The 15,994-nt window shown below is 36.6% G+C and overlaps 1 protein-coding gene across 10 annotated transcripts in view; it reads left to right on the top strand.

Annotated features, from left to right (window-relative positions):
* Positions 1-15,994, top strand: part of atp8a2 (ATPase phospholipid transporting 8A2) — a 79,840-nt gene that overhangs the window by 21,215 nt on the left and 42,631 nt on the right. For 9 of the 10 annotated variants that reach the window (XM_048174000.1, XM_048174004.1, XM_048174002.1 and 6 more), the window contains 22 exons: positions 1,632-1,731; positions 2,956-3,054; positions 3,206-3,251; positions 4,646-4,686; positions 4,977-5,050; positions 5,248-5,317; positions 6,053-6,180; positions 6,271-6,382; positions 8,813-8,981; positions 9,126-9,253; positions 9,690-9,767; positions 9,856-9,944; positions 10,086-10,130; positions 10,254-10,329; positions 10,438-10,543; positions 10,922-11,004; positions 11,101-11,150; positions 11,234-11,303; positions 11,708-11,792; positions 11,886-12,025; positions 14,184-14,322; positions 15,663-15,727. In XM_048174000.1, coding sequence (XP_048029957.1) covers positions 1,632-1,731; positions 2,956-3,054; positions 3,206-3,251; positions 4,646-4,686; positions 4,977-5,050; positions 5,248-5,317; positions 6,053-6,180; positions 6,271-6,382; positions 8,813-8,981; positions 9,126-9,253; positions 9,690-9,767; positions 9,856-9,944; positions 10,086-10,130; positions 10,254-10,329; positions 10,438-10,543; positions 10,922-11,004; positions 11,101-11,150; positions 11,234-11,303; positions 11,708-11,792; positions 11,886-12,025; positions 14,184-14,322; positions 15,663-15,727 — 1,993 coding nt within the window. Of the gene's footprint in view, positions 1-1,631; positions 1,732-2,955; positions 3,055-3,205; positions 3,252-4,645; positions 4,687-4,976; positions 5,051-5,247; positions 5,318-6,052; positions 6,181-6,270; positions 6,383-8,812; positions 8,982-9,125; positions 9,254-9,689; positions 9,768-9,855; positions 9,945-10,085; positions 10,131-10,253; positions 10,330-10,437; positions 10,544-10,921; positions 11,005-11,100; positions 11,151-11,233; positions 11,304-11,707; positions 11,793-11,885; positions 12,026-14,183; positions 14,323-15,662; positions 15,728-15,994 lie in introns of those variants that run through there. The other variant, XM_048174010.1, reaches the window with a different exon arrangement.

The raw sequence follows: 15,994 nt of genomic DNA, 5'->3' as shown, positions 1-15,994 counted from the left end.
ATTTTATGGTCCAACATAAAGATCATCTTATTAACCACCAATGCTATGAGATTGATTGAAAAAAGCTTTAATCAAGTTAAGGTTTTCCCTCAGGGAAATTCCATACTAAATGTATGCAAGTACGCATTGAATGCGACATCCGAATAGCTTCCATTAGGTGAAGTACTCCGTCAGAGATTTCCTGTGAGTACACCAAGGTCATGTTCCAGGCTGTGCTTGGCTAGAGTTCATGTGCAGTTCCTGAACAAAAAGTCTTTTGGTCTCCAAAGTGCTCAAGTCCTCTAAAGACTTGAGTGTTTCTTTATCTGTTGGATGGCTATTATATCACTTTGATTGGTTTCATATGCAGTGAAATTGTGCTGATGACAAAATGGCACTTTTTGAATCTTTAAGGATATGATTGTGTTATAAAGGTCAATACTTGTAACAAAAGCCTAATAGATTTGGATCCCAGATCACTTTCATATTAGTGCCATAATATGGAAGCTCATAAAAAATCAACCTCTCAGTACCGAAAACACTCACCCACACACACTTCATCGATCCACCCGTATATTCTAAAGATTCGATTCTGCTCTAAAGGCTCTATTTTGGTTCCCGCACCAACATTAAGGTGGGCCTAGAAATCCGTAGCCATTGCTTAATTTCAGATCTGATGGAGCTTTTCTGCTCATCAGCTTTTCAGCATAATGCCTCTGACTGGAGCATTTTAATAAGAATTGTTCAGATCATTCTCTTATTCCTTGATCTTCATATTTTATTTACCAACTGGTTTCTGCTTCCCATTGCATTGGCATCAATTGGTCAGCCGTCAATCACAAAGTAACCAGATCAACAAATCCAGCAGTGCAATCATCCATATCAGTCTTTTAGGGTAACCCCAGGTACTACACATTATGGTGACAGCAGTTTGGGTTACTGTGTGTGTGATTGGACCGCTGAATGTTAATGAAGGGGATCATATGAATGGTTTCAGCCACTCTTTGATGTCAACGATAGCCTGTCGTACTTCCAGGTCAGCTACCGAGCTGCTGTTTGACGCCGTAGTGTGGGTTACACTGGGTGTGTTAGGCTGTGAACTCATTGCCGATGAGCCCAGAAGGGTGTCATGTTTACAAAGTGGACCGGGCTCGCACAAGTACACATGCTGTATTATAGAAACATGCTTACGATTGGATTTACACAATGTGTGCCTCCAGATGCAGATATAAACCCGCCCACACAAACAAATACTGCGTCATGTTTAGATTAAGATGGACAGCCTTGGGACGGAGGCAAATTTGTAGATCCGCAGGTTATTTTTAGGGATTCTTAACAGCTATTTTACAACATTTACTGCCACAATCAGCTATTTAAGAGCTACTTAGGAGTTCGATCAATATGGATAATTGACAGACACGCCGAGAAACATCCATCCTAACATCCCAGACACTTATTTTGGGATTGTTTATCTAAATTTAATGCAGTGGGCAATGAACTGTCAGGTGTTTGTATCGAAACACTTACGAATGCTCTTTTACCTTGAAGCCTGTGTGGAGCTAATCCTAAATTAGTGCTCTTATGGCCCTGGTTGTATATATAAATGTTTTAAAATAGCTTTTAAACATCAATTTTCCCTTTTCTCCCTCTAGCACGGCTAAATACGGGATCCTTACCTTCCTGCCAAGGTTCCTGTACGAACAGATCAGGCGAGCAGCTAATGCCTTCTTCCTCTTCATCGCTCTTATGCAGGTATGACACTTGGGATGCTCAGACAACTGTATAAACTGCATCTGCTTTGTTTTGAGGACATTAAAGTACAAAATGTGTTGCTCATGTTGATCACTTTCAAATGGGATATCCATCCGAGGATCCATACTGCTTATGCTGACCTTATGACTTTTTAGTCATTTGCCAACATGTCCATTTGTGTATTATGTCCATTTTTGGAAGTGGTCCACTATTTCACTCTCATCCACTATGAGTCACTATCCACTCTCTATAACTGTTGCCACCCAATCCAACTACATAGGCCAGTATTGCATGAAAAAGAGTGTGCCAATAAGCTAAATAGCTAAAAGGTTTCTTCATTGTGTCATGTTGTTTACTCATTACAGTGCTTTGCAAGGCAGCACTGTATTGATATTCCTCAGATATTCTGGCTAAGCGGTTTTCCTGATGTGTAAAACTTCTACGATGAATTCAGCCTTTGTTTTGACTGGGGATGGTACTGATATGAAAATTTCGGCCGATACAATAACCGATAATCTTTATATTTCAAAGCCGTTAACCGATATATTGGCAGATAAATCTAAATCCAAATTTTTATTTAAGTTTTGAGAGCCTGATTACAAAAACAAAAGTCTCACAATTAAAAGCCATGTCCCAAGCACTCAATAATAATGATGTTATATTATATCATTATAACTTTATGTTGCCTGTATACGTATGACAGATTTACGCAGATTTAAACTGCTGTACTAAACTGTATCTGACTGTATCGGGCCGATAACTATAATATTAAAAATGAACATATATCGGCCAATATATTGTGCATCCCTAGTTTTCTTATGTGTGCTTATATATTATAGATTTAGATCACTAACATCATTATTTTTTGAGATGTTTAAAAGGATAGTTTACCCAAAAGTTAAAATTTACATACCCTCATGTCGTTCCAAATCTGTGTGACATTTTTTTTCCCTCTGTGGAAGATATTTTGATCATATAGTCTTAACAATGGAAGGTGACTAGATCTTTTACATTTCTAAAAGGACCGTAACTATCATACAAGTAGTCCATAGAACTTGTACACTATTCCAAATCTTGTGAAGCCATACAGATTAAGATTCTGTTTTCCCTACCTAATCTTTTTCATTTTAAATGAGATTTTCCCAAAGCATGTTGTTGTACCACCACCACCACCACAGTAAACTTCCTCATTTTATGTTTATCTGTGTACATTTTCAAATGCAGCAAATCCCTGATGTATCACCGACGGGTCGCTACACAACGCTGGTGCCCCTTATCTTTATTCTGACTGTGGCTGGGATTAAGGAGATCATTGAGGATTATGTGAGTATACTGCTGAATGGAGCTCTGCATTGACGTTAAACTGTCCAGAACTTGTTTTGACAACACTGGATAAGTGCATTGTCTTTTGAAATGCTATTGAAATTTTGGATGAATAAATGCTTATGATATGTCACGTGTTGTGTTCTCACAGAAAAGACATAAAGCAGACAATACAGTGAACAAGAAGAAGACAACAGGTTGAGTGTTACAAACATATCTGTGTAACAGGGTCAACAATTAACTAGGGCATGAACTTAGTGCTATTGTAGTCATAGTAGTGACCTATATCTGTCAAATATCTGTGTTCAATTGTAGCTAATATGAATTGTTTATTGATTTAAGCTCTGAAAACACCATTAAAGGTCCCGTTCTTCGTGATCCCATGTTTCAAACTTTAGTTAGTGTGTAATGTTGTTGTTAGAGTATAAATAAAATCGGTAAAATTTTAAAGCTCAAAGTTCAATGCCAAGCGAGATATTTTATTTAACAGAAGTCGCCTACATCGAACGGCCAGTTTGGACTACATCCCTCTACTTCCTTCTTTAATGACGTCACTAAAACAGTTTTTTGACTAACCTCCGCCCACAGGAATACACAAGAGTTGCGTTTGTAGAGTGTGTTTGTCGCCATGTCGTCGAAACGCTGTTATTTTCATCCCGCAGTCCAATCACCGGGTCTGATTCCGGCTCAAATTGATAGGGTAAAATTAAAGACATGTTTACAATAACACTGAGCGCGTGCATCTCCACGTTATGGTAAGAGGCGTGACCTTTCCGGGCAAGGTTCGCTAAGCTGCTGTCGAATCACAACACAGGAACCGCTGGCACAATCAGAACTCATTACGTATTTCTGAAGGAGGGACTTCATAGAACAAGGAAGTCATCAGCCCGTTTTTATGACAGTGGAAACAGCGGTATACAGATAAGTAAATTATGTGAAAAATGCTGTTTTTTTTTTTTTTAAACGCGAAACATGAACACATGTTATATTGCACTATAAACACAATCAAAGCTTCAAAAAACCACGAAAAACGGGACCTTTAATATTATACAATATTAAGCATTATTAATATTTTTACATTTAGCTTTTTACATTTTACCTTTGCTCTTTAAAAACACAAATTTAATAATTTAATTATGTTAAATATATGTTGCCGGTCTTATAATGACTATTCATTTTTAATGTTTAATATATAATATTATATATAATGTACATTATAATATTGTGATGACAAATTCACTTCAGCATTTAAATGATTTTTAAAATATTATTTATGCTAAATAGTATAGAATTTACATTTTCGGCTATCTATCTACTTTGACAAAAATATAATTATTGGCTTTTTGTTATTAGTCAGAATTTTAATATAAGTGTATCCCTAGACTTTATACGATTTTCCTTTTAGAATTGGCATCCATAATTGTTTAGAAAAAATATGCCTTCATGAGGGTACAAATGCCTCTGAAAATCGGTTCTAGGGGCAAATATTGTCTTTAAATATAAAGTGAATTTCTAGTTGTTATATATTAGTTTTATATATGGTTTATATATTCATGAGGAGAATGTTTCTGATGATGTCATTGTTTTCTAGTACTGCGTAACGGAGCATGGCAGACTATCATATGGAAGCAGGTAACCCTGTATTTTTGTCTCTTTTTCTGCATCGTTTTTTCTTATTCTACTCCTCTGTGTTTCCCTTCTTTCGGTCTATGATGCTTTCATTTATGTCCTGTAGCTTTTATTTTGGTAACATCTGCTTTTTTCAGTTCACCTCTCACTGCTGTTTTGTTTTTACTTTCACTTGATTCATGTACATCCTGCTGTGTGTTGCTTCTCCTTTTTTGTTTCCAAACACTGTGGTCTATTTCTTAATCTCATTTTCTCCCTCCTCATGCTCTTGCAATGCTGCACCTGCCCACTAGGTGGCAGTGGGAGACATAGTCAAGGTGACCAATGGGCAGCATCTCCCGGCTGACATGGTCATAGTGTCCTCCAGGTCAGCACCGCAGTGTATTTGTGTGTGTATCTGTGGGGTTTGTCGTGCTGTGTTTGTGCTGTAGTGTGATTTATAGATGTGAAAAATAAGTTACATGTGATTTTGGGAATATGTTTCAGTGAAATATTTGTGTGTTGTGTTTTATATTTGTGTTCAGCTGTTTTGTGTTCAAAATCTGTGTCTGTTTTTCCTCACAGTGAGCCTCAGGCGATGTGCTATACTGAAACATCCAACTTAGATGGCGAGACCAACCTAAAGATCCGACAGGTACGTTACAAAAGTCTTTTGTGTTTTGTATAATGTGTTATAAAGGTGATGATACACGGGCAATATTTTGAGCAATGTTGCAGGGCAATGTTGCTTGGGCACTTTCCCATTGAGAATGGTCAACAAATTTGGATCTAAAGTATACAGATGGGGGGCGCTGCAAGATCTAGTGAGAAGCATTCAAATTCGGCACAGAATCCTCTGTTATAATCTATAGATATCAGATCAAACAGCGCTGACATGGAAACGAACAAGTTATAGAAGGCTTTTCACTCCACAAATCACCATCATTCACCATGGATTTAATGTAGTAACACTAACTGTAACAATGGTATTGTGGCAGAAGTAGTCGGATGTTTTTAAATTACTCATTTCAGGGTTCGTGCAACCTTTTGAGAGTGAAATTCAAGCACTTTTCAAGGACTTTGAAGTGCTTCACACTTTTTCTAGCACTCTAAAGCTGTAAATATTATCCAATTTAAATGTTATTTTTAATGTGGTGACCAAAAACATTATTTGTTCATCCTTCAAAGATTGTCCCCATTTGTAAAACTAAAAGAAAAGATTCGAAAATGTCAGAGTAGTGTAAATGACAGGCATAACCGTAGAAAAAGTTATGCCTTTTAAAACGAAAATGCACTAGTGTAAACAGGACCTAAGTAGCAACAGTGCTACTGCGCTCAAATGTTAGTCTGGAGCTCTGAACATGCTTGTTGTTTGTTCTGTGTGTTTCAGGGTCTCTCACTCACAGCTAGTTTTCAGTCTCTGGAGGAACTGATAGCTTTGTCTGGTCGTCTTGAATGTGAGGGGCCAAACAGACACTTGTACGACTTCACTGGAACACTGCGCTTAGACAACCTCAAGTACGCCAACTCACTATTTGAAATATTGTGAATTTGAAATATATCTCACATACACGCACTTCATTCAGGGACCATGTGTTTGAATTACAGCCCAGCTCCACTTGGGCCGGACCAGGTGCTGTTACGAGGTGCCCAGCTCAGGAACACGCAGTGGGTTGTGGGCATTGTAGTCTACACTGGACATGATTCCAAACTCATGCAGGTGAGTGTTATCTCAGAAAAGCTGGATGTGGACCAGTGTCGTTACTGTTTTAAAGGTCCCGTTCTTCGTGATCCCATGTTTCAAACTTTAGTTAGTGTGTAATGTTGTTGTTAGAGTATAAATAAAATCTGTAAAATTTTAAAGCTCAAAGTTCAATGCCAAGCGAGATATTTCATTTAACAGAAGTCGCCTACATCGAACGGCCAGTTTGGACTACATCCCTCTACTTCCTTCTTTAATGACGTCACTAAAACAGTTTTTTGACTAACCTCCGCCCACAGGAATACACAAGAGTTGCGTTTGTAGAGTGTGTTTGTCGCCATGTCGTCGAAACGCTGTTATTTTCGTCCCGCAGTCCAATCACCGGGTCTGATTCCGGCTCAAATTGATAGGGTAAAATTAAAGACATGTTTACAATAACACTGAGCACGTGCATCTCCACGTTATGGTAAGAGGCGTGACCTTTCCGGGCAAGGTTCGCTAAGCTGCTGTCGAATCACAACACAGGAACCGCTGGCACAATCAGAACTCGTTACGTATTTCTGAAGGAGGGACTTCATAGAACAAGGAAGTCATCAGCCCGTTTTTATGACAGTGGAAACAGCGGTATACAGAAAGTAAATTATGTGAAAAATACTGTGTTTTTTACACGAGAAACATGAACACATGTTATATTGCACACTATAAACACAATCAAAGCTTCAAAAAACCACGAAAAACGGGACCTTTAACTAAAACTGAAACTATTAAAATAGTTTTCGTTAATTGATATAAAACTGAAATAAAATAAAATATCAGATGAAATGTTGCCTTGGCAACTAACTAAAATAAAATGATAAAATAGGTTGAAGTAATAAAATTACTAAAACTTAAACTGAAATAAATATAAATTAAAGCTAAACAGAAATATTAATAATAATGTAAATGACAAAAGCACACAAAAATTACTTGAAATGAAAACTGAAAATATAAAAATAGAAGCAAATTCAAAATATTATATATATATATATATATATATATATATATATATATATATATATATATATATATATATATATATATATATATATATATACAGTAATAGTATAAATAATACTAAAATAACACTTATGTAGACAGTGATTGGTAGCACAACAATTGAGTAATGAAGGATTTAAATTTTTTAAAAATTGTACCATGAAAAATAAAGAATTATTTGAATGCTATTAAAGGGTTAGTTCACCCAAAAATTTAAATTCTGTCATTTATTACTTACCCTCATGTCGTTCCACACCTGTAAGACCTTCGTTAATCTTCGGAACACAAATTAAGATATTTTAGTTGAAATCCGATGGCTCCGTGAGGCCTCCATAGGGAGCAATGACATTTCCTCTCTCAAGATCGGAGATTCCTCTTTAAATCGGTTCATGTGAGTACAGTGGTTCAATATTAATATTATAAAGCGACAAGATTATTTTTGGTGTGCCAAAAAACAAAATCACGACTTATTTAGTGATGGCCGATTTCAAAACAATGCTTCATGAAGCATCGGAGCAACAATGAATCGGTGTGTCGAATCATGATTCAGATCGTGTGTCAAACTCCCAACGGCTGAAATCACGTGACTTTGGCGCTCGGAACAGCATATTCGATACACCGATTCATTTATGATCCGATGCTTCCTGAAGCAGTATTTTGAAATTGGCCATCACTATATAAATCGTTATGTTGTTTTTTTGGCACACCAAAAGTATACTTGTGGCTTTATTATATTAATATTGAACCACTGTACTCGCATAAACCGATTGAAATGTTTTTAGTACCTTTATGGATCTTGAGAGAGGAAGTGTCATTGCTCCCTATGGAGGCCTCACGGAGCCATCGGATTTCAACTAAAATATCTTAATTTGTGTTCCGAAGACTAACGAAGGTCTTACGGGTGCAGAACGGCATGAGGGTAAGTAATAAATGACAGAATTTTAATTTTTGGGTGAACTAACCCTTTAAATGCTATGTAAATACAATGGACATAAATATGACAGAAATATTCAGAGTGCTATGGAATTGCAGTCAGTTACCATGACACACAATGCTTTTTTGTAAGGGTTAATCATAAACAGATCTTTGGTGCATCATGTATTTAATGGTGAAATCATTTAAAAATAATCAAGTCTACACTGTTTAATACCATTTATAGTGTCATTATAGATGTAAATTGTATTATTGTATATATTATGCATCTACACTACTATTCAAAGTTTTGGTGTCGGTAAGATTTATTTAAAAAAAAAAAAAAAAAAAAAAAAAAAAAATTTAAATGAAGTCTCTAATTCTCACCAAGGCTGCATTTATTAAATTAAAATTAATTCGATTCATTTAAAAAAGAAATCTGATCCTCAAACCTTCAAATGGTAGTGTATAGAGCATTAATTTAATGTTTCCATTCTGCAGAATTCCACTAAAGCTCCACTGAAACGCTCTAATGTGGAGCGTGTGACAAACATGCAGATCCTGGTTCTGTTTGGGATTCTCCTGGTCATGGCGCTGGTCAGCTCCATCGGGGCCGCCATATGGAATAAACAGCACACGGATGTGGATTGCTGGTACCTTTCCCGTGCAGGTATATTTACATACATCTGTTTAGCACAGTGAAACATACTTTACCCTTTTAGATGTGAATTTATTGTACCTTTTCACATATTAGCACTTACTAGCCCTAAATAAATGCATTTGTGTTCATAAAATAAGCTTATTGTCTATCCAGGTGACATCTCCCTGAACTTCTGGTACAACCTGTTGACCTTCATCATCCTCTATAACAACCTGATTCCCATCAGCCTTCTGGTCACTCTAGAAGTGGTTAAATTCACACAGGCTCTCTTCATTAACTGGGTAAATTAACACTTAATGTCATCAATTACATGGTTTGATTTTCGTGATAAAATAGACAGGATTTAAAAATGTTGAGACTGCTTCATATTAAAAGTAACAAAGCACAAATCTTAGTGCGATTATTGGATGGCAGGCACATTACAAATGTTGCATCAACAGAAAGCAGCATAGACTAAAAGATTGATGAATTCATATTGGTATTGATTAAAATCTAGTAATCGATGTTGTCAACCCAGTGCTAGTCTCTGTTTCTGTCAATGATTTTAGCCTTTCAAAACTTTCATTACCCAAAATTTCAGTGCATCACTGCAGTGTTAAAATACAGCATTTCTTAAAATGTACTAAAAAACCACAAGCAAAGAACTGTGATTCAAACTGAAACCTAAGAATTTGAACCGTTATGAATAAATGCTTTGTTCTTCATGCATATTTACAGGATGTTGAAATGTATTATGCTGAGACAGACACTCCTGCTATGGCCCGAACGTCCAATCTGAATGAAGAACTAGGCCAAGTGAGAAGAAGCTCTGCCTATTAACTTTTACAAATGTTAATCTACCTTGACTCCAATACATCTCATTCACTGTCTCTTTGTTTTTCAGGTAAAATATCTATTTTCAGATAAGACCGGCACTCTCACCTGCAACATCATGCACTTTAAGAAGTGCACAATAGCTGGAATTACATACGGGTAATTGTAGTGCTCTCGTACATCAATACACTCACATTATCTTTGTGCTTTGCATCGTTCTGGCTCTATTAGGGTGCATTGATCTGTTACTTTTTGTTTATATTTGTGTGAGTGGCCACTGATCTATAACGCTGTCTCCAGGCACTTCCCAGACCTGGACTGCGATCGATCCATGGAGGACTTCAGGTCAGATGCCGCTGACTCTATCTCTGTCCTGTATCCTGGCAAATATTACGCAGGTCTAAGAGGATAATGTGCATTATGAAATTATGTGTCCATTACATCTTATTTCTGTGTATCTTTTTGCAGTCATCTTCCCTCTACAAGTCATAATTCTACTGAGTTTGATGATCCTGCTCTTATCCAGAACATTGAGAAGAACCATGTAAGAGCTTTTTAGCTGCTCTCTATTATACCTTGGATATTAAAACACAGTTTCTTGTGTAGCATGTATGTTAATTGTTAAAATCTGCCCTTTTCTCCTTTTCTATAGCCCACATGCCCTCAGATTTGTGAGTTTTTGACCATGATGGCTGTTTGTCATACTGTTGTTCCTGAGCGAGAAGGAGACCAAATTATTTTCCAGGCTTCCTCACCAGGTACCACAATATTCTTATTGGTTTCTGATAAGCTGCTTCTTCAGAAAATTCAAAAGATGTATCATGGTTGCCACTAATATATTAAGCAGCACAACTGTTAGTGTCAGCATTGATAATAACAAGAAATGTTTCTTGAGCAGAAAATCAGCATATCAGATTGATTTCTAAAGGATCATGTGACACTGAAGACTGGAATAATGATGCTGAAAATTCAGCTTTGCCATCACAGAAATAAATTACATTTTAAAATATAACAGAAATCAGTTATTTTACATTGTAATCATATTTTGCAATATTACTGTTTTAACTGCTTTTTAGATAAAATAAATGCAGCCTTTGTGACTTTTGACTGATGTTTCCACAATTTTGTGTTTTCAGATGAAGGAGCGCTGGTTAAAGGTGCCAAGAGTTTGGGCTTTGTTTTTACTGCACGAACACCACATTCAGTCATCATAGAGGCGGTTAGTGTGTGTTTTCTTGCCATTAATAATGAGAACTCAAAACATACTCTTTGTATGTTGTATTTAATGTGTACATTTCTTGTGTTTGTTTCTCAGAGAGGAAAAGAGCAGACATATGAGCTTCTTAATGTACTAGAATTTTCCAGGTAGCTTTCACACCATCACACATACTCACAACATCACAAACACCCTGTACTTTGTGTTTCATTGCATATGTCTTTTTTTGCAGCAATCGCAAACGGATGTCAGTGATTGTCAGAACACCTACGGGCAAACTTAGACTTTATTGCAAGGGAGCGGTGAGTGTTTCATAAACCACATAATTAGCATAGAGACAGGACATACAGTACCGCTCATCATTTGGGGTCATTAAGTTTTTTTAATGTTTTAGATTAATTTCTTTTTCTGTTCAAAGCTGAAAGCCATTACTCAAGCGTTTATTTGAAATAACATTATAAATGTCTTTACTGTCACTTTGGACCAATTTAATGCATCCTTGCAAAATAAAAGTATTAATTTCTTTCAAAAAAAATATTACTGACCCCAAACTTTTGAATGTTAGTGTTTACAGCACATATACATTCATATTCTGTTAGTTTCACATAATTCATCATTCCTTATGGAGTTAAAGCTTATTTTCAATACGGATAGGATTATATGCTACAGGCCATAGCAATGTAACGATGCCTTGCATGTATTACAGGACAATGTGATTTTTGAGCGTCTGAATGAGACATCACAGTATAAGGACCTAACTTTGGCCCATCTGGAGCAGTTTGCCACAGAAGGTGAAGAGTTTCTCCAGCCTGTCATTGTTTGAAGGTTTAACAGTTTATTATCTCTTTCGATTAACTTTGGTTTGTGTTTGTTTGCATGTGCAGGGCTGCGGACACTTTGTTTTGCATATGTGGACCTTGAGGAGGGGGCGTATCAGGAATGGCTGAAGGAGTACAATCGTGTCAGCACTGTGCTAAAGGATAGGGCGCAGAAACTGGAGGAATGCTACGAATTAATTGAGAAGGTATGTAATATATGCCATGCTTATATCACTAGAGAACTGTTATTATATATGATCAAGGGATTGTTTGAGAGATAGTGTGTCTTTACTCTCACCAATCCAGACTGGTTCACATAGATGAACCACATTTTGTTATACAAGCTGTAGATCTGAAATCAGACCTCTTAGAACAGAGTAAAACATACAGGTTTGGTAAAGGATATCTTGTTTATTTGCTACTAAGGATTTGTTCACATTGCATTCATTTGAATTGATTTTTAAATATGATTAGTCTCTGTACTGTCTTTTTTGCAAGTGATGCTATCGGATCCATTTGTTCAGACATTATCGTGAATATCTGCTATAGTAATGACAGTAATGCGAGTAGCCGTCAGTGTGGATGGAAAACTGACGGAAATTAAATCACAAGGTGCATCAGCGAACATAAGCGGCTGGCATTTTACAATTCTTGCACAAACAGTGTTTGAAAAAGTGACTTGTTCACTCATTTACTATTCACGATATAGTGAATGTAACAAAGTTCACTATATACAGACAGCTTCAGTTAGATTTATGTATTTTGTCACTTCCTGAATGACGAAAAATAACTTTTCAGCCCACAAAAAACTGATTGGATATACTATACCTGATAAAAGCCTAGGGCCCTATCATACACCTGGCGCAATGCGACACCATGTGCGACACAAATGTTATCATTTTCACGTATAGGTGCCCACCTTGTTAAAATAGCAAATGGACTCGCACACATCTGTTCGCCCATGGGCGTGCTGGTATGAAACCGAGGTGTGTTCAGCCACATTGTTGGCGTGTTGCTATTTTGAGGCAACTGAAAACGACTGTGCCATTGACCAACTGAAACCTGGTCTAAAGTCAATGGCACAGTATTTTTTTTTGTTATTTAAAGGGCGAGTTAGTAATATGCGCCTATAAGCGGGAGCACAACGCGTGTACACTCTGCTTGTTACACATACAGGGCTGTGCAGCCGCATGCAAACATGCCAAATATTAAAAATAAAAAGATTACAATGTAAAAGAGTATTATTGTGTACATTAAGATAAAAGTGCCTACATGTCATAATGGATAGTCATTGCATGTATATTTGCAGTAATGACGAATGAAATTGGCTAATTATTTGACCAGTCGTGGCAATACACACATGTATTTAAACTGACTCGTCAGGTTGAGTGTGTCTATATTCCGGCATGTAAATAGTGAATACTCTTATTATTATTCTTTCTCTAAAGACCGGGTTTGTAGCAATCTGGTATCTGGACTTGTGGGGAAAAAAAAAAAACTATAATTTTTGTGTTTAATATATGTAAGAGAGACTGATGCTACGTGTGCTTCAGCTGCAGTACATTGATTGGTCAACAGGTGGCACTGTGACATTACATTTTAACAGCTGTGAACTCATATTGTGCAGAAGGTGGTGCTCTTTTGTTCTCTCATTAACTGCTACAAGCTATAAACTCACTGCCTCACCATCAGGCCGGATTACACATTACTGCAAAACTTCAAACTTACTGATCAGAGACCTGAGCCCCAGGACACAGACGCTGTTATATAGAGCAGTGAAAATCCAGTTTGTTGGGTTTTGTGTGCTTTTCAGGGCTCTGGCCCAGATTAGTAGTCTGAGGAGGGGTTGGTATACCACAGTGAGGATAATTACCTGCACCGGTCTGCCAAGAGCCCCATAAAACCAGAGTCAACAACACTACTGTGTTACCCTGCACACACATAAATACACCAAACACTCCTCATATTCTTCCACATATACGTACTTGCATAGAAAATAGAGAAAATAGAATGAATTGGATAAGAAATGGTGAAAGATAAAGAGGAGGAGTAAATGGGTAAATAAACCACCCATAACACCCTAGCATCATAATACAGTTCATTTTCTGAAGTTAGCAAACAGAGTTCAGAATTATAATTAAAATTATAAATTAAGTTTGGAATTTTAATGAAGAATCAATTAAAATTATTCAAAAAGTTGCATTTATCTGCTGTAATTTTAGTTATAATTTAAATACATGTAATTTTACACTATAAATTATCCATAAACATTTTATAATATTCACATTATGCTATAGTTCCAGAAACAAGAAAATATTAAATATTAGTCTATATATATTGTTTTTTCATCTCTTTGTCACACAGAACTTGCTGTTGCTGGGTGCCACTGCGATAGAAGACCGGCTGCAAGCAGGAGTCCCGGAAACCATAGCAACACTCATGAAAGCTGACATCAAGATCTGGGTTCTGACTGGAGACAAGCAGGAGACGGCCATCAATATCGGTATGTGTCAGACATGGATATATACCATTGACGTGCAGTGTGTTCTAAAATGAGGAGGCAAAGTTTATATACAAATATATATATATATATATATATATATATATATATATATATATATATATATATATATCAAATGTACATGCATGTCCCAGTTACACTTAATGTTGTCAAATTTTCTTGGTTAAATAAACACTACATTTATAAAAAAAAAAAAAAATATATATATATATATATATATATATATATATATATATATATATATATATATATATATATATATATATATATATATATATACACCTTGTATTTTTACATTTTACATCATTAATGTTCTATTTATTAACTAAAACTAAGCTTAAATCTCATTAAGTTAGTGTTTAAGCATTTTTACATTTATTCCAGAATAATAACTAAAGGCAGTAACAATTTAAACAATATATTTTATTTGTGAGCTAATGTTCAGCTCTTCTTTTTTAAGTCAACTTATTTTCATCAGTCAGTCATGCTCGGTAAACACTGGTCACAGACACGAAGATGTACCTTTAATTTCCCCAAGTTGATTGCTCACTAAAAACCCCCCAGAGTCATCATGTTTTCAGGCCATTTCAACTTACATACATAAAGCGGTGATAGTGAAGTGGGTGCGTTGTCTTCCCATTAACGCCAACTATATCCGATCATAACCAAATTATATCCAATCATAGCACAATGGAGGCATTGCCTCCTCTCACGTGACTTTCCTCTATTCATTCTCAATTACAAAAACTCACTGTACATGTTAGGGGGTCTGTTTAATCTCAGTGGGCTCAGGGGAGGCAAGAGAGACACAGAATCCCGCTGTAACTTTACCCACCGGTGTCGCCGTTGGACAGTGTTACTTTAGACAAACAAGCGATTTATACACTTTTTAATGTCACATATTGTAATATTTGCTTTGTTTTATTTTTGTAATCTGGATTATTTTCTGATTAAATTTTTTGAGGAGACACTGCCTCCTCAGAGGAAACGTCCCTGACATATACGTATACCCCAAAATCATGTCATTGGTTGAGCCAATATCAGCATATCGGCCTACTTGGAAATGCTACAGAATGACACAACATCAAACAGACACTGATTGAAAACACACAAGTGCAGACATGGAAGGAAGGACAGATAGGCAGTCAGGCGGGCGCAGCAGACAGACAGCTCAAAATAAATTGGGTGAGACTGGAGATAAAGCAGTGGACAGCAGACAGGCATTAGTGGGTAATGACAGATATACAAAGAGGTTAAGTTGTTGGGGTGTGTATGTGTGGCTTTAGGTAACGCCTCTACTGTAACTCTCCTCTTTGTCTCAGGTTACTCCTGTAAGCTGGTGTCACATGGCATGTCCCTCATCATCGTCAATGAAGATTCCCTGGATGTGAGTACATATTGTGCATGTATATGTGTGTGTGTTGGTAAGCGTTGTCTCTGGAGGACACTGGGTGTGGACGGGTGAAGAAAGTGTGTGTCTTTGTTCTTGTTCTCAATGATGACACCAGACACCTTAATTGCCTTCACCTGTACATGATGAAAGCCATGATGGATCATATGGACACACACATGAGCACACACTCGTTATGACATATAAAAGCACGTGAGAAAAAGTTGAATAGCACACACAGGTGTTTAGTCAGTTAGAAGAACA

The sequence above is a fragment of the Megalobrama amblycephala genome, linkage group LG22, assembly GCF_018812025.1.
Source record: "Megalobrama amblycephala isolate DHTTF-2021 linkage group LG22, ASM1881202v1, whole genome shotgun sequence".
Lineage (NCBI taxonomy): Eukaryota > Metazoa > Chordata > Actinopteri > Cypriniformes > Xenocyprididae > Megalobrama > Megalobrama amblycephala.
Note: the sequence above shows the minus strand (reverse complement) of the source record. Positions and strands in the feature narration are given on the sequence as shown.